The sequence below is a fragment of the Mytilus edulis genome, chromosome 12 (genome assembly GCF_963676685.1).
Source record: "Mytilus edulis chromosome 12, xbMytEdul2.2, whole genome shotgun sequence".
Classification (NCBI taxonomy): Eukaryota; Metazoa; Mollusca; class Bivalvia; order Mytilida; family Mytilidae; genus Mytilus; species Mytilus edulis.
In genome coordinates this window covers 53,827,282-53,846,908 of record NC_092355.1, presented here as the reverse complement: position 1 = coordinate 53,846,908, position 19,627 = coordinate 53,827,282, and the positions used below count along the sequence as shown (strand labels likewise).

At 36.7% G+C, this 19,627-nt stretch overlaps 1 protein-coding gene across 1 annotated transcript; it reads left to right on the top strand.

The window, feature by feature from the left end:
• Nucleotides 1–6,770: 6,770 nt before the first annotated feature.
• On the top strand, nt 6,771–11,902 carry LOC139497698 (serine-rich adhesin for platelets-like). The gene is made up of 4 exons (XM_071285933.1): nt 6,771–8,514; nt 8,676–10,628; nt 10,925–11,568; nt 11,897–11,902. The coding sequence occupies exons 1-4, from the start codon at nt 6,771–6,773 to the stop codon at nt 11,900–11,902; spliced, it is 4,347 nt and encodes a 1,448-aa protein (XP_071142034.1).
• The last annotated feature ends 7,725 nt before the right edge of the window (nt 11,903–19,627 follow it).

The window sequence follows — 19,627 nt, the reverse complement described above, 5'->3', positions numbered from 1 at the left end:
CCTAGGGCGGTATGCAGGATCCCCTTTTGTCTTAGTACTATAAACCATACAGGGAATCCTATAGAACGCTCTCTAGTACAAACGTCAAGTAGATACATGTTTAAAAAAAACCAACAGGATCCTATAGACCGCCCCGGAGATGCTATAGAACGCCGTACAGCAGATACACGATTATAAAACAACAGGTGATCCTGTTATAAAGTTATAGATTATAGATGAATAAACAACAGGGGATCATAAAGACCGCCCAGAGGATCTTATAGAATGCCTTATACTACAAACATAATGAACAAACAGCAGGGGATCCTATATAATGCCATATAGCTGATATACAATTATTAATCCACATGGGATCCTATAGACCGACCCGGAGATCCTATAGACCGCCCTACAGAGATACACGATTATTAAACACCATGTGATCCTATGAACCCCAAAGGGGATCATATAGAACGCCCTCTAGTATATACGTCAAGAATATACATGTTTAAAAAACAACGGGATCATATGCACTGCCCTGGCTATTCTATAGAACGCCCTATAGCAGATACACAAATATTTAACAACAGGTGATCCTGTAATAGATTATAGATGAATAAACAACAGGGGATCATTTAGACTGCCCAGATGATCTTGTTAAATGCCTTATACTACAAACATAATAAACAAACAGCAGGGGATCCTATATAATGCCATATAGCTGATATACAATTATTAAACTACAGAGGATCCTATAGACCGACCCGGAGATCCTGTAGAACGCCCTACAGAGATACATGATTATTAAACAACATGTGATCCTATGAACCCAATATGGGATCATATAGAATGCCCTCTAGTATATACGTCAAGAATATACATGTTTAAAAAACAACGGGATCATATGCACCGCCCTGGCTATTCTATAGAGCGCCCTATAGCAGATACACAAATATTTAACAACAGGTGATCCTGTAATAGATTATAGATGAATAAACAACAGGGGATCATATAGACCGCCCAGAGGATCTTATTGAATGCCTTATACTACAAACATAAGGAACAAACAGCAGGGGATCCTATATAATGCCATATAGCAGATACACAATTATTAAACCACAGGGGATCCTATAGACCGCCCAGGGGATCCTGTAGAATGTCCTGTTATAGATTCTTGATAAATAAACAACAGGGGATCGTATAGACCGCCCAGAGGATCTTAGAATGCCTTATACTAAAAACATATTGGACAAACATCAGGGGATCCTATATAACGCCATATAGCAGACACACAATTATTTAACAACAGGGGATCCTATAGAACGCTCTGTTATAGATACTTGATGAATAAACAACAGGGGATCATATAGACCGCCCAGAGGATCTGATAAAATGCTTATATTAGAAACATAATAAACAAACAGCAGGGAATCCTATATGAAGCCATATAGCTGATACACAATTATTAAACCACAGGGGTTCCTATAGACCAACCCTAAGATCCTATAGACCGCTCTACAGCAGATACACAATTATAAAACAACATGTGATCCTATGAACCCCACAGGGGATCATATAGAACGCCCTCTAGTATATACGTCAAGAAGATACAAGTTTAAAAAACAACGGGATCATATGCACCGCCCTGGCTATTCTAAAGAACGCCCTATAGCAGATACACAATTATTTCACAACAGGGGATCCTTTAGACCGCCCAGGGGATCATATAGAACGTCCTATAGCAGATACACGATTAGTAAACAACGTATAGTTCTATAAACTCCACAGGGGATCCTATAGAACGCTCTCTAGTACAAACGTCAAGTAGATACATGTTTAAAAAAAACAACGGGATCCTATAGACCGCCCCGGAGATCCTATAGAACGCCGTACAGCAGATACACGATTATAAAACAACAGGTGATTCTGTTATAGATTATAGATGAATAAAGAACAGGGGATCATATGGACCGCCTAGAGGATCTTATAGAATGCCTTATACTACAAACATAATGAACAAACAGCAAGGGATCATATATAATGCCATATAGCTAATATACAATTATTAAACCACAGGGGATTCTAATGACCGACCCGGAGATCCTAAGGACCGCCCTACAGAGATACACGATTATTAAACAACATGTGATCCTATGAACCCTAAAGGGGATCATATAGAACGCCCTCTAGTATATACGTCAAGAATATACATGTAAACAACGGGATCATATGCACCGCCCTGGCTATTCTATAGAACGCCCTACAGCAGATACACAAATATTTAACAACAGTGGATCTTATAGAATGCCCTGTTACAGATACATGATTAAAGAACAACAGGGGATCATATAAACCTCCCAGAGGATCTTATAGAATGCCTGATACTAAAAACATAATGCACAAACAGCATGGGATTCTATATAAGCCATATAGCAGATACACAATTATTAAACCACAAGGGATCCTATAGACCGCCCAGGGGATCCTATAGAACGCCCTGTTATAGATACATGATGAATAAACAACAGGGGATCATATAGACCGCCCAGAGGATCTTAGAATGCCTTATACTAGAAACATAATGAACAAACAACAGGAGATCCTATATAACGCCATATAGCAGAAACACAATTATTAAACCACAGGGGATCATATAGACCGCCCAGGGGATCATATAGAACGCCCTGTTATAAATACATGATGAATAAACAACAGGGGATATTTTAGACCGCCGTATACGATAAACATAATGAACAAACAGCAGGGGATCCTACAGATCTTCGTATAGAAGATACACGATTATTAAACAACAAGGATCCTATTTACCTCACAGGAGATCCGAGAGAACGCCCTATAATAGATACATGATTCTGCAATCACACCACATCTTTTTTATACATAATTTTCAGACAACAGGGGATCATGTAGACCGCCCTATGAATTCAATATATCGCTCTATAGTAGACACTTTATGTTCAGATATAAAGGGATACTATAGACCGCCCTAAGGATTCAATAGATCACCCTATAGAAGACTCTTAATGTTCAGATAACAGAGGACTGTAGACCGCCTTATTGGTTCAATAGATAGCCATATGATATATACTTAACGTTCAGATAACAGGGGATCGTGTACACCATATGGATTTAATATATCATCGAATAGTATACACTATGTTCATATAACGGGGGGTCCTGTACACCGCCCTATGGATTCAAAAGATACCCTTATGATAGACACTCAATGTTCAGATAACAGGGTAGCGTGTAGACCGCCATATGGATTTAATATATCGCTCTATAGTCAACACTTAATGTTCTTATACGTAGGACTGTAGACCATATTGATTCAATAGATCGCCCTTAAGAAGACACTTAATGTTCAGATAACAGGAGATCATGTAGACCGCCCTATGGATTGAATATATTGCCCTACAGTAGACACATTATTTTCAGATAACACAGGACTGTAGACCACCCAATTGTTCAATAGATCGCCTTAAAGTAGACACTTAATGTTCAGATAACAGGGCACTGTAGACCGCCATATGAATTCAATATATAACTCTATAGCAGACTTTCAATGTCCATATAACAGGGGATCTTGTAGACCGCCCTATGAACTCAAAAGATCGCCCAATAGTAGACACATTATTTTCAGACAACCGTGGATCATGTACACCGCACTATGAATTCAAAAGATTGCGTTATAGTAGACACTAAATGTTCAGATAACAGGGGATCCTGTATACCGCCCTATGAATTCAATAGATTGCGTTATAACAGACAATTGATGTTCAGATAATTCGTGTTTTGGGGCCTATGGGACCGTAATGTTCCGCTGTGTTGAATACCAATTGTTGTTCTTGAGTTGTTATGAACATTTTTGTCGGGTTGTTGTCTTAATGACACATTTGCCTTTTCCGTTCGGTGTTATGTTGATTTTAAACTGAATAAAAGTCTGTTTCAAGTTATTATTTTATTCTTTAATAAAAGAAACTTAAAGTATTGGCATACCTCAAGATTGCTGTCTTTTTCCTGTTGTTTCTTTTTTTTATCAGCTACATGTTTGTCTTTCCCAAAAATGCAGCTGTTTACTTTTCTGCCTGTTATAATGAAAGGCGTTCCATCATATGGCACAACCTCCTCTCCAAGATCGGAAAACCGTATTCTGTACTTTTCTGGAATTTCTATTATATTTATTTTGCTACATACATATTTTAACTAATTATATATAATCGAGTGCTGGCATTTTATTTACTGCTATTAGCCCAACTATAGGTGTGGAAATTCTCACTGTGTTGAAAGCCAATAGGTGGAATGGTTGTTTTTTTTTGTACAATTTGGTCGGGTATTTGTCTTTCCAAAGTTTTTATTTACAATTCATTATTCTTATAACGATACTGGCTTCTAACCAAAACACCTACCAATAAGCACCAAACAATAGATACATAACTGTTTTAAAGCACAGGATACATAGTTCTTTATTTCAGTGCAGTAAAAAAAAGAAAGAGATATAATATTCACGAAATCAAACATACAACTTAAAATTATTAAGAATACTCATAGCGTCAAGTCAATCAATGTAGAGACAGACAGCTGTATACCATAATGCACCTGAAAAAGTACACTTTACAATTGTGATATGGTCATAAATTGTTACGATTTTGATTGTTATATCAATTATAATATGAATAGCATGATTTTCAGTTATAAATATCTTTCAATTTCACTGAAAATAAAAAAAAATAATCTTCAAATATGCTACATTGTATTCATATAGCGTATGTTTTATATTTCCTTCTGATTAGTAAAGATCAGTAAACAATAGAGGAAGAAGACAGCAACTCAAAATCAGAAAACATTACAGCTAGTCTCGGACTTAATTGTGTCCGTTCAAATAAAATCCAATATACAATAGATTAGTTATATGTCAGACTATATATATATAGTCTATTCTCACAGAAGGATAGTAAAGGTAAACCTGGTAATGACTGTACGCTTCAGCTATAGTAACCAAATATTTTGTTTAAACCTACGCACCCAAATCCGATGGCTGTAAAATAGGGTTTTAAGTTAGTTCTACGAGATAAAGATATACATGTAATTCTGTGTACATTTTATAAGTAGTTAATTGATTTGGGCCAAATGTTAATCCTCGATTTGGTGACTACCTGGAATCTGGAATTTTAGAAAAAAAGGACAATTTTCTGCTACACTCTTTGACAACATTAATGGTTTTGATTTTATTATTAACAATTAACTATTCATTCCTATGTACATGATGTAGTAACATTCAAATTGCTTCAGTGTGAAGCTTTTTTTCTCAGAAATCATACATTTTGTCATGTGAGATGTCAGTTGTGAGTGACTATTAAACGAATTTTATGGATAGTTATCAGAGGCTTATACAAGATCTGTTCAGTGGATAGGGTTATCGGCTACCAAAGTTAAAGGTTGACGCATCGAAATATCTAGGGTTGGAATCATGACCTCATGTATATATATTTGTAACATCACTTGATATAATACGCGAGATAGGTTGTGTAAGGTCTATTTGAACGTGTGTGTTTTATGTATTTCGGACAAGAAGATATGAGACGACTACATAAAAGAAATTTGTAACATCACTTGATATAATTCGCGAGATAGGTTGTATAAGCTAGGTCTATTTGAACGTGTGTGTTTTATGTGTTTAAGAAATTAAAGAATTAAAAAGTATTTATAGTTTTGGCTTGTCCTATATCTAACAGTAGTTCTAAGTGTCATTTATGTTTCAAATTTTCAGGATGCAGCACGTTCAGAAGATGATGTTTCATAATTATTGACTCAGAACTGGAATGAAATAATATATAAATTGGCTTTTTCTATTTTTCTTAAATGTATATACTACTCAAGGCCACTCAACAAGTACGTTCATTTACATTTTTCTTATTAACCCTGACCAGAGACCTATATTAATTAGTCTGACCATCCCACCATAATGATAAATAACAACAAATGAATAACTTTAGTCACCAAGTTTGATTAATAAATCATGAAATGTCGGAAAAATAAAACACCAGCAGCGGAATCGGGATCAAGAAGGTTATTAAAAAGGGAGGCCAACAAACCCTAAAAGGGAACTCCAACCTGATATCCCCATACAAAACATAAGTCATAAAACAGACACCCACTCTTTTTTTTCTCTTGCAACCGCCGCTGACCACAACAATTGGAATACATGATCTGACAATTTATTTAAAACAGAATTTGAATAACCCCACGTGGGTACGTGCATGCTTTATATATGTAGTATTCTTACATTCATCGAGTTGAATCCAACCCGAGTTGTCAGACAAATTCATGGTATTAAGTAGTCCAAATAATTATGACGTCTGGCAAGGCTATTTTAATTGTTTTCTGGGACGCCTACCTTGCCAGACGTCATAATTATTTGGACTAGGTATTACGCGGAAGAAGGGAGCCCGTAGACTAGTTTTACATTTTTATTACATTAAATACCTCACCTTCATAAATTTAGATATCAGTCCACTCGCTGCATTATTCAACCGGAAACCAGCCAGAAAAAGAACCATGACCCCGTGACAACCTCTCCCACCTGACACCTGTGCTTCATAAACCTTCATCATTTTTTCCGGTTCAACAACGCATGCTGCACGCTTTTGTGGAGGAGGAAAAAGTTTATTTTTTGCAAATAAGTTGTTTATTATATATATAGAAATTTAAATTGATATTTTTGTTTATTATAAGTATATTTAGATAATTTATCATCATTTTATCTGAATATTATGGATAAAATTCCAGCTTTGGCTACCCAAGAGGTAAGTGACAGTCAAATACACACTTCCAACAGTAATTTGTTGTCCCCTTGGCGTTCGGCCACCCATTCTGATGACTTTTGGGATAGAAGTTTGGAATTTCCAGGTGTTTCAGGTGTTGGTATGGAACAGGACTCAGAACCTGTTCCTGTCAGGACTTTGCCGTTCACTCCCGGTGCCATTCAGTTGAGGCTATCTAGGCCTAGCAGGGTATCACATACCGTTACTAGGCCTGCACAGATACCAACGTCTCCTGTGTCTTGCACGACAAGCAGGCAGGAGACTCTACCAGCTGGTATCAGGAGTGACCCCTTTTCCAGGACTAGGTGGCCCATGAATTTTGCCTACCCTCTCATGCCTATGGGTATGCCCAACTTGCCGCCTTATCCCCAGCCCTTTGACCCGTATTCGGCTCAATCAGTTTGGTCTGGTCAGGGGTTTGGTGGTAGACCCTCTTCAGAGCCATCCTCTTTTAAGGATGAGATGAGGAGTCTTACCACGTCCATACACAAGATTCAAGCTACTGTGAATGCTAAGTTTATGGAGTTTGGTAACAGGCTTGATCTGATGGAGTCTAGGGGTCTGTCTCAGGATCCTGTACAGGACCCTCCCAGACCTCCTAGACAGTTGTTGGAAGACGACTCGGTGTCTTTGGCTCCTAGAAGTCAGGAGGGTAACTTTTTGGATGACCAAGGTGGTATTTCAGATGTTGACAGTGTAGTAAGCACAGAGGGAGATGCTTTCATTCCTGAGGAGCGTTCTTCAGGCAATTCTGATTGCCTTAGGAGTCTGGTCTACTCGATTCGCAGGGATATGTCAGATATGCCCATGTCGTCTCCACCTAGGGTTTCTTCTACTCCTTCGGATTTCATGGCTTGCTCAGGTATAGTCAAGCCAGAGTCTAAGGGGTATTATTCTTTTCCAGAGTCGGGGCACTTTACAACTGCTTTGTCTTTTGTAAACTCTTCTCTGGCTGAGAATCTTGCTAACACTAGCAAAACTGGTGGTAGTAAGTTCTCTGGTTTCGGACCTGCCTCTTACCCAGGGAGATGTAGATCTAAGGACTTTGAGATCCATGGATCTTCCTTGGGTATGTTGGCTCCTAATTGTGACAGGGCTTTTTCTAGTTTACTTGGTTCGAAACCTTTGGATGGCCTCAGACTTTCTCAAGCTTCTTATGTCAAGTCAGAGAATAATCTGAGGTGTTTGACTTTTGTTCTTGAGACAGCTGAGCACTTTTTGTCAGCAGCTGGGTCTCTTCTAAAGGACAAAGGGGAGGAATTTTCAGACTTGAGGTCTATGCTGCTTCAGGTAGACAAGAGTCTTGGAATGTCTCAATTCCTTCTTCTTGGTACTGTGGCCAACTTTACTCTTTCTAAGAGACAGGAGATTCTTGATAAATCAACTGTCTCTGAAGCGCTTCAGCAGATACTTGTCAGTTCTCCTTTGTCTAAGGACAAGTTGTTCTCTGTTTTCTTAGAGCAGTTACAGGAGGAGTTGAATAAGGCCCCTCCTGTGGTCAAGGTTGATGTAAAGGTCACTGATGGGAAAAGATTTGTCAAGACCACTCAGGTTAACAATCCTTCTTCTTCTCATCAACCCAAGGCTTCTACCTCTTCTTCTTCGAATTCACAGCCTACGAAGAGACCAGCTTTTTCTCGTCCCAACTATTCTAGTGGGAAGAAAGCTAAAGTTGTTAAGGGAAAGAAGCAAGGTAAGTGATGTGTTGTCCCCTCCGTTGAATCGTTCCCCACTGGAAGAGGAAAACTATACTTCTCCTCTTCCTCATCTTCCAGTGGGGGGTAGGCTGTCCCATTTTCTAGATCAATGGGCTCTGATAACTTCAGACAAGTGGGTACTTTCGATTTTACGGAGGGATTGGAACTTCAGTTTCTGGAACAGCCTCCTCTTTCTCCTGTTCCAATCAATATGTCAGTGACAAAGGATTCTCAAAAGAATCAGTTGTTACAAGACGAAGTGAACATTCTTATACAGAAGGGTGTGTTGGAGGAGGTCAATCTTCCTTTTCATCTAGGGTTTTATGCCCGGCTGTTCTTGGTTCCCAAGAAGAACGGGAAAATGAGACCAGTTCTAGATCTTTCTGTTCACAATCAGTATCTAGTGGTCCCACATTTCAAAATGGAGACCAACAGGTCTATCAGGTCGACTATTCATCTAGGAACTTGGACAACCTCCCTAGATTTGATGGATGCCTATTTTCACATCCCAATTTCTCACAAGTTTCGTCATTTCCTGAGACTGGTTTGGGCAGACAAGGTTTACAGTTTCAAGGCTATGCCTTTTGGCCTGGCTATTGCACCCCTAGTTTTTACCAGGATTTTTCAGACGGTGGTGTCTTATCTTCATACTCAGGCAGTACTCATTCACTCCTACCTAGACGATTCTCTTATCAAGAATCATTGCCGATCTCTTTTGGAGGAACACACCAATTTGTCTATCCTTTTACTCCCGAGACTGGGTTTTTTGATTTCATGGGAAAAATCAAAGATAATTCCCAGTCAGAGTTTCAATTTCCTGGGAGAACATTTTCGGACAGATTTGGGTCTAGTGCTTCCTCCAGAAGAGAAGGTAGTCAAGGTACGTCAGTTAGTCAATGCTCTGACTCAGTTTTCATCTGTCCCAGCTCGTCAATTGCTTCAGCTGGTGGGTTTCTTGATTTCGATCATGGACGTCATTCCACTAGGACGTCTACATATTCGTCTAATCCAGTGGTATCTGTCGGAGTTTTGGCACCCAATTTCTCAGTTGTGGGAGGCACCTGTTCCAATTCTTCCTCGGTTGTTACCTCATCTTCAATGGTGGCTTCAGGAAAAACATCTTCGGAAGGGAGTTTTGTTGGATCCTCCAGACCCCAGCCTAACTCTGTTCACAGATGCAAGTCTGATGGGTTGGGGAGCTTATCTGGAGGGCAGGACAGCATCAGGCCTTTGGTCAGGTGCTCAGTTGGAGGAACACATCAATCTTCTAGAGACGAGAGCTGTGTTCCTTTCTCTCCGTCAGTTTCAGGCTGTGGTTCAGGGTCAGTCACTACTGGTTGCCACGGACAACTCCACAGTAGTGGCTTATCTTCAGAATCAAGGAGGGACCCATTCCTTTTCTTTGTATCATCTGAGCAAGGAAATTCTTCTTCTGTGTCACAGTCTCGATATAATTCTGTCAGTGAGACATGTTCCAGGCAGTCAAAATCTTCTGGCGCATGCTCTCTCCCGTTCCCGTGTTCCAGTGAACACAGAATGGGAAATTCATCCATCAGTGTTTCAGGAGATCATTCTTTGTTGGGATCGTCCTCATATAGATCTTTTTGCCACCAGTCTGAATCACAAGTTGAGACTTACGTTTCTCCCATTCCAGACGAGAAAGCCTGGGCAGTAGATGCTATGACCCTATCTTGGAAGGGAATGTTCAGTTACATGTTCCCTCCTTTTCGTCTTCTTCCAAAGATCTTGCACAAGATTCAGAGGGATCTTTGCAAGACCATTCTTATTGCTCCGGCTTGGCCACGACAGTCTTGGTTCCCAGAACTACTACTTCTGTGTTGTGCGAAGCCTCTTCGTCTTCCTCTAAGAGAGGATCTACTGTCTCAATTCAAAGGAAGTAAACTGCATCAGGGTCTAGAGAATCTCCATCTGCACGCTTGGTTACTGTCAGGAATTCCCTCAGAAAGGGAGGCTTTTCTGAGGGAGCAACCAAGCGTATCTCAGGATCAGTCAGACAATCAACAGGAGCAGTGTATGACTCCAAATGGTCAATTTTCTGTACTTGGTGTCTGTCGAAACAGATTGATCCTATCACAGTTACTGTCCAACAGTTAGCGGATTTTTTCCTTCATCTTTTTGAAGAAAAGGGTTATTCTCCTTCTACTATAAAGGGATATAGATCTGCCATAGCCAGAACAATATCACTTTCAGGAGGCTCTGATTTTGGTGACAATGAGTTTTTGTCTTTGTTGATAAAAAACTTTTGCCTTAATAGACCTCGTCAAAGGCGTTTGGTTCCTTCTTGGGACTTAGGTTTAGTTTTGAAGATTCTTCAGTTCCCACCTTTTGAACGTTTACATTCAGCCTCCTTGAAATTTTTATCTTATAAATGTTGTTTTCTGATAGCTTTGGCTACGGGTCGCAGAAGGAGTGAGATTCATGCCTTGTCAATTTCTAAGTCTTGTCTCCGCTTTGCGGCTGATAAGTCTTCAGTTACTCTTCTCACTGATCCATCTTTTTTAGCAAAGAACCAGTTACCTGATAAAGGTTCTGGTTTAATTACTATTCCTGCGTTACCTCCCACGGCGGATAATCAGGTTTTGTGTCCAGTGAGAGCCTTGCTTGTTTACCTAGCTTCTTCAGCTAAATTAAGATCTGCTGGTTCTTCTAGGTTGTTCATTCCTATTAAAAAAGGAATTTCTGACATTTCTGCTAAAACCATTTCTACCTGGATTTGCAAAACTGTCATTTTGGCTTATAAGTCTGCTTCTTCTGAAGTTTTAGTTAAACATCAAGTTAAAGCACATGAAGTTAGAGCTTTAGCCTCTTCTTGGAACATTTTTAATTCCTCCTCTATGTCGGAAATCATGTCAGCTGGTTTTTGGAGGTCTGATAGTGCCTTTTATAACCATTATTTACGTTCCATGCCTCTTCATTGTGACAACCTCTATTCTTTAGGGCCTTTAGTTGCTGCTCAACACGTTGTTTTTCCTCCTCCTAGTGATGGGGATTCAGCGCTTCGTTACATTCTGTTATCTAAATTTATGAAGGTGAGGTTTTTAATGTAATAAAAATCAAATTTTTTTAATTAAAATTTAGTTTTGTAAATTAAATACTCACCTTCATAAATCAGAGGTCCCTCCCCCCTCCCCTTCATCCCCTTAGTGCCTAGCATTTTAAGGAATAAATGATGAAGGTTTAGGAAGCACAGGTGTCAGGTGGGAGAGGTTGTCACGGGGTCATGGTTCTTTTTCTGGCTGGTTTCCGGTTGAATAATGCAGCGAGTGGACTGATATCTAAATTTATGAAGGTGAGTATTTAATTTACAAAACTAAATTTTAATTCTAAAAATTTGATGTTGAAAATATCTATTTTTAGCATTAGTATTTCCAGAATCGTTTATAAATAGCCTATAAATAGACTATGCATAATTCATGAATCGTGACGTAGGACGGTCTACAGGATCCCTTCTTCCGCTTATAAACTTCCTGGTTACAAAATTACAAAACCAGTTATACTAGTTCCCATCTATAAATAATTACTACAAATAGCAAACGGGAAAAACTCTATTTCAAACGAAATAAAATACATTTAAATGTTACTAGCGATAATTTTTCATATATTAATCAGTCGGCAAGATCAAAAGAAAATATTTGTCTCTTTGGGTCCTGTAATTTTCGAAATTATAATATGGCGCGAAAAATTACCTCCCCTTTCCCCCCAAAAAAGTGTATAGGCATTGATCGGAAATGCATTGATCATTGTCATTGTTGTTTATAAACATCAGTAGAGGGAAACAACTCTTTACCTCAATGCAAGCGCCATCTTGATGCTCGGAAATATCTTTTTCTGTTTACAAAAAGGTTGATTTAGCAGATCGTACATATCAGAATGACAAGTAAGTCTGCCACATAATATTTTGAGAACATGAGCTTGCGATTTATCTATGTGACAATAATAATCGCAGTGAAAAAACTATCTAAATGATCAGATGATCAAAAAGTTGTGCTATTGAAAATTATTAAAAGGAAATTGCAAGGTAATTGCGATTTCAACTTTGTTTTCAAGAAAATGACATAAAAAGTTAAACTATTCTATTTTCGCATAATATACCGTACACATGGTGTATAAAGTTCTACTACTCGATATTGAAGGACAAAAAATAAATCAAACAAAATAACGAGTTTGCAGTTGCATGTTGACATTGTTGTTGTTCTATTGATATGCTAATCAAACACCACGTCAAAAATTATTTACCACACAGTCATGACGAATCCTAGAAATAGTTCCTACTTTAAGTGTTGGCAGAATGTAAGTGAATGGCCTCCTAAATTTTATATAATCATGATAATTTACATTCCCAGCTTTATATAGACATGTATTATTTTTTACAAAAATGTACTATATGTTTGTACTCTCAGTCATTGTTTAATTGTCAGGTCAGTTTTAAATTGTTGTATTGCACATGGTAAGCATTTTTGCTCATTTTATTAAGGCAACCAAAGATGCGGTAGGATTTCAAATGAGACAATTAACTCTCAACAAGAGACCAAATGACACAGAAATTATAACATTTCTATATGTCAATGTAGAAAGTCAATGTACAGCCTACAACAATTAGCAAAGCCCATACAGCAGTCAGCTATAAAAGGTCCAGAAATTACAAATGTATTTAACAATTTAAGCGAGAAAAGTAACTAAATTAATATCTGTACCATAAACTGCAAAAAAAACAAATATGTAACACATCAACAAACGACAAATGAATTGCAGATTCCTGACTTGGGACAAGCACATACATACAGAATGTGAAGGGGTTAAACATGTCTGTGGGATCCCAACCCTCCCTTAATCTGGGACAGTGGAATGGTGTAACAACATGAACAATACAACATAAGAACGAACTATAAAAAAACTTGTTGAAAAAGGCCTAATTAACTTAACTAAAGTATTCTTTATTTGAAGTCTGGTTGCATTATCATGCATAATATACATGTATAAATATTAATAACAAGGACCATACATGTAGGCTCTTTATAAATTAAAGCTCTTTAAGAATTATGTACCCTTTTGCTAAAAATGGAAATGTCCAAGCCTTTGTATCATGAATATTTGACCATTCTATGCTTTATAGATAGAGCATTATTGCATGCAGTGCAACATGTAGCAATGATTTCCTTTATAGTACATGTTAATAAATCAAAATATGGGTTACAACAATTGTAAATATGGACCAATTCAAGTACATCCTCTAGGGTGCACTCGACTTGAGTTACTCACCAGGAGGGTTTTTGGAATGTAAATGTTATTTAGGCCTTTTTGAAAATAACAAACCATTGCGTCCCATTATTCCTATTTTCTATTTCATGCAATAAAACAATAAATAATATAGCTGCTTTGAAAGGAGTTTCCTCTATGGTTACATGTATATGTGCAAAATGGCACATCTGTTATATTCATTATCTTTGCTGTTTTGACATGTTTGATATTATTGCACTAAGAAAATTCCAATTTTTTTCTTCAAACCTTTAGATTTTGAGTGTTGCAGATCAACTCTAAACCTATGTGGTGGCCAGACAGGCCCGGACCCCAGAAAAATATTTAAGTGGGAAATAGCCTGGGTCAATACCTTTGAAATGAGCTAAGTCTAGTTCAGAACTTTTCCGTAGGAATATGCTAAAAGAGTACTGAATGTGTGGTCGAAATGGAAAATACGTACACGGACAACTTGGAACATCTGTGGTGGCCAGACAGGCCCGGATCCCCAAGAAATATTTCAGTGGGAAATAGCTTATGTCAATGCCTTTGAAAGGGATTGACACAAGCTATGTCCCACATCAATATTTTTTTGGGATCCGGGACTGTCTGACCAGCCTATTGAAATAGAAACCGAATAAGGAAACAGAACCCGAAATTAGGAAATGAAAATCGAATAAGGAAATAGAAACCGAATAAGGAAATGAAAATCGAATAAAAAAACACAAACCGAATAAGGAAATTAATGAACATTGAATAAGGAAATGAAAATTGAAAAAGGAAAAAGAAACCGAATAAGGAAATGAAAATCGAATAAGGAAATAGAAAACGAATAAGAAAATGAAAATCGAATAAGGAAATAGAAATCGAAAAAGGAAATAGAAAAGGAATAAGAAAATGAAAATCAAATAAGGAAATAGAAACCGAATAAGGAAATAAAAATCGAATAAGGAAATAGAAACCGAATAAGGAAATGAAAATTGAATAAAGAAAATAGAAACCGAATAAGGAAATAGAAACCCAAGAAGGAAATAGAAACCTAATAAGGAAATGAAAATCGAATAAGGAAATAGAAACCGAATAAGGAAATAAAAATCGAATAAGGAAATAGAAACCGAGTAAGGAAATGAAAATCGAATAAGGAAATAGAAACCGAATAAAGAAATAAAAATCGAATAAGGAAATAGAAACCGAATAAGGAAATGAAAATCGAATAAGGAAAAGAAACTGAATAAGGAAATAGAAAACCCAATAAGGAAATAGAAACCGAATAAGAAAATAAAATCGAATAAGGAAATAGAAACCGAAGAAGGAAATGAAAATCGAATAAGGAAACAGAAACCGAATAAGGAAATGAAAACTGATAAGGAAATAGAAAGCGAATAAGGAAATGAAAATTGAATTAGGAAACAGAAACCAAATAAGAAATGAAGGGAAAAAAATTGAGGTGTAAAAAAAATTTGTTAAAAAAAAAATTTGGTGTAAAAAAAAGTTGAGGAAAAAAATTTTTGAGGAAAAAAATTTTGAGGAAAAAAAATATTTTGAAGAAAAAAAATTTTGAAGAAAAAAAAAATTTTGGAGAAATAAAAATTTTGTGTTTGAGTTTGGACTTGTAATATTTTTCAAAATTTAAAAATCAAATAAGGAAATTGAAACCGAATAAGGAAATAGAAACCAAATTAGGAAATGAAAATAGAATAAGGAAATAGAAACCCAGTAAGGAAATAGAACCCAATAAGGAAATAGAAACCAAATTAGGAAATGAAAATAGAATAAGGAAATAGAAACCCAGTAAGGAAATAGAACCCAATAAGGAAATGAAAATCGAATAAGGAAATAGAAACAGAATAAGGAAATAGAAACAGAATAAGGAAATGAAAATCGAATAAGGAAATACAAACCGAATAAGGAAATAAAAATCGAATAAGGAAATAGAAACCGAATAAGGAAATGAAAATCGAATAAGGAAATAGAAACCGAATAAGAAAATAGGGGAACCCAATAAGGAAATAGAAAGCGAATAAGGAAATGAAAACCGAATAAGGAAATAGAAAGCGAATAAGGAAATGAAAATCGAATAAGGAAAAAGAAACTGAATAAGGAAATAGAAACCCAATAAGGAAATAGAAACCCAATAAGAAAATGAAAATCGAATAAGGAAATAGAAACCCAATAAGGAAATGAAAATCAAATAAGGAAATAGAAACTGAATAAGGAAATGTAAACCAAATAAGGAAATAGAAACCCAATAAGGAAATAGAAACCCAATAAGGAAATAGAAAGCGAATAAGGAAATGAAAATCGAATAAGGAAATGAAAATCGAATTAGGAAACAGAAACCAAATAAGAAATGAGGGGAAAAAATTGAGGTGAAAAAAAATTTGGACAATTTGAGGAAAAAAAATTTTGGGAGAAAAAAAAAATTTTGTGTTTCAGTTTGGAATTAAAATATTTTTCAAAATTTGAATATCGAAAAAGGAAAAAGGAAAAAGGAAACAACTTGTGTCTGGTGATTTACTCGCTTGAGCTGGTACAGCGAAAGTGAGAATAGCAATCGAGTTGAGATGACCAATGATGATCTGTTTATCGCTATTTTACCTATGACGACGTTGTCAATATCCTAAGCGACATCACATGAGAAGTAACGAGAATGCGTTCATGCTTTCACTTTTCGAACTGTTTTCAAGCAGGACAGATCGTTTATCTGTCCTCTCTTGTCATTTGTTGGAGCACGTGGCATTTCAATAGATGTAAGTTTTTTAAATTTAATTAATGTTTATAGAAGGGTTATGTTTACCCGAGGAGGGATTTTTAGTAGTGTTATAAAACCTGAGGAGGGTTTTTTTCTCAATTTCAATTGTTTATTTCAGTCTTAATTTGAACCCGAGGAGGGTGTACTTTCTTTTGAGTTTAATTTGAACCAGAGGATGGTGTATACTTTACGTTTAGTTTATTTTGAACCCGAGAGGGGTTTCTTTCTATAATGTTGGTTTTGAATTAATCCCGAGCAGGGTTTCTTTCTTTATTTTTGGTTCTTATTTAAACCCGAGGAGGGTGTTTATGTTTTAGTTAGTTTAATCGGAAGAGATTGTGTTCATTTGGTTCATTCAACCTGACGAAGATATTTTTGTTTTAATTTTATCTTTACTTTTTTATAAGAGGGTTAAAATTTTCACCCGTGGAGGGTTGTTCGTCTTATTAATTTTGTTTTACTTGAGGCTGGTATATCAGAAGTGCATATTTGCCAAAGATAATATTAACATTTTGTCCCTCTGGTTGTTTAATAGGAAGGTATTTAATTTGAACAGTTTTTCAATTTGTAAGCGTGGGAATAATTACATGGGTATGTTTGGGTGTTTTGTATTTACGATACAAGTTCATATTCATCGTTTTAATTTACGGCCGGGTTATTCGAGTTATTGGTACTTTTAGCACCCGGGTTTTGGATTGTTTTAACCGAGGTTTTATGTTGAAGTTCGGACAAATCTATATAGTTAAATTTGTATGTCTTAAATTTTCCGAGAACACCTTCATGGTAATTGTAGGAATTGCTTTGGGTTGTATATTTGCCATTTGAATTTATTTTTGGTTGTATTTCGCTTAAAATGGTTTTGTTCGTACGATAAGATAAACTTTAAGATTCAACGCCTTGTGTCCGGGCGCGGGGTGTGTTCGAGTTACTGGTACTTTTAATTGCAATAGCTTATTATCTATGGTTAAGTTCGGATAAATACATAATTTTACGAATTTGTCTGTTAATTTTTGGAGCACACCTTTCATAGTAACTGTAGCATGTGTAGTGATGACCTTGAGTTGTATGTTTGCCTTTTTTATTAACTATAAACAGAAGATACACTTTTACTATGGAATGTTCATTCATTAAATTGTGTCGTGAAATGTACATCACTTGTCACATTATGTACTTTAATAACCGGTTTTCGTGACCGACATTTAAATATAACGCTAATCAGTTTCATTGGGTTTACAACCAAACTTTTATTTAATGGGTGTTCATTTGAATTGTTTAATAGTTTGATATATACAAAAACGATGGATAAATTTTTGTAGGAAAAGATATTTTACATGTGTTATTGGTTTTGAATGATGTGTTATTTTATTTTCTAAATTATTTTCCAGATGTCTCACCTGGTTTTAAAGCCTAAGCACACGTTGATCGGCAAGAGCCTTTTGCCTATGATTCTCAAGTTTAAGTCGGCGGATGACATTGATCCAGAGAATTTAGCCAGGATGAAAAGCACTTATCCTCTGACAAAGTATAGTGTAGATGAGCTGGCGGCAGAGTTTGTAAAGATCACGGGAGACGAGTTGAAAAATGTGATGCTGCTGGCGGGTAAAGACCTTGATTTGGATAATTCAAGGCTGTTACTGCACCAAACCATTCTCTTTGCAAATCTGATTGGAGCACCTAAGGGTTCAAGCTTAACCGACCCTAGGCCTCAGGCCGGTTCTTCAACTTTTGTTCCTCAAGATAGTTTTAAGTCTAAATTGGCATGTTTATAGATTTTATTAGGGTTATATAAATTAGACAATTTATTGGTTCTCTTTTTAGATATATTTATTTCGCACAATTCTTCTCTGGCTATCATTGCATTTTAAGAAGGTTCAATATTGCAAATAATTTATGTATAGATTGTGGAATTCAACTTTTTTCATTGTTATTGAAATACGGACCAGAATATTTTACCTGAGAAAAAACGTTGATCAATTTTTTGATGAAAAGAATATTCTCTGTGTGTAATGACCGGCTACTTAGAAATAAAACGTCCTAATATATTGCTGTACTTCATCTTGATCTTAATTTGGCTTTGGAAATTATTTCATCTATACTTATTGATATTAATTGTATTGTAGAACTTTTTGTGATATTGGTTTCTATTTTGTAGCAGGCCCTTGTGCACTGCAAGCATTAGGGAGTGGCAGTGGAAGTGGCACAGAAACTGCAAGTGGTAATGTCGGAAGTTCCAGTGCGCCAACAGGAGGTGCAGATCTGGAGGCAAGACTCAAAGAAATGGAGAAGCATCTCGATGGTATGCGAAATCAACAGCACGCAGATAAGGTGGACGAAGCTTTCAAACATGTAAGAGTATTGGCAAGTAGGCCTAAGCTTACTTCAGCATGTGTACTTCTAGCGTCTCTGGAAGTCCTGGTCGATTGTGCTTTAAAGGCAGGTCACAATGAGACTGAATACTATTATAGCAAGGTGCTACAGGCCTGTAGACATTATGAGGATAATCCTGATGTCTGTAATTTGTGCCTGAGGTTGTTGGGATCAAGCGAGGATAGGAAGATTTCATCCGCTATAGCCGAGTGGTCAAAAAATAAAAAGTATGACTCAAAGGCCGAAAAGGAAAAGGAGCCGAGCGTTGGTCAGAGTGTTAATTTATTACAAGATCAGCAACAAATACCTTATTTTTACCCTCCATATCCGGCTCCGATGCCAATGGGTCATAATTATCCAGGTCAAGTGTTGCCACCATTAATGGGACCGCGAGGGCCAGGTCCAAGGCACAGATTTCAGCGTGTAAGAGGTGCCTGTTTCTTCTGTAAAGAAATTGGTCACTATGTTAACAATTGTCCAAAGATGAAGAAAGAATAGATTTATTTTGTTGTATTACTGTACGAGTCATGTTGATTATTACCACATTTTTGAACATTTGAACTTTAGTTATCTTTTGCCCATTCACTACTTTTAGTATTTTTGATTTCTATTCCGGGGGATCTAATTCTCTAGTGGCATTTGTCACGTGGAATGGAGGTCGGAATTTTTTCTCTGTAATTCTGTAATTTATTTTTCTCTTTTAGGGTGGTTCTGTTAAGAAGTTAAGATTTCAT

What these genes read in the sequence shown, in the direction of transcription:
- LOC139497698 (XM_071285933.1), top strand. Translation starts at nt 6,771, where the DNA reads ATGGATAAAATTCCAGCTTTGGCTACCCAAGAGGTAAGTGACAGTCAA. An exon ending in TGTTAAGGGAAAGAAGCAAG is followed by an intron (nt 8,515 to 8,675) that starts GTAAGTGATGTG and finishes GATTTTACGGAG; the next exon opens with GGATTGGAACTTCAGTTTCT. An exon ending in ATCACAGTTACTGTCCAACA is followed by an intron (nt 10,629 to 10,924) that starts GTTAGCGGATTT and finishes GTTTTCTGATAG; the next exon opens with CTTTGGCTACGGGTCGCAGA.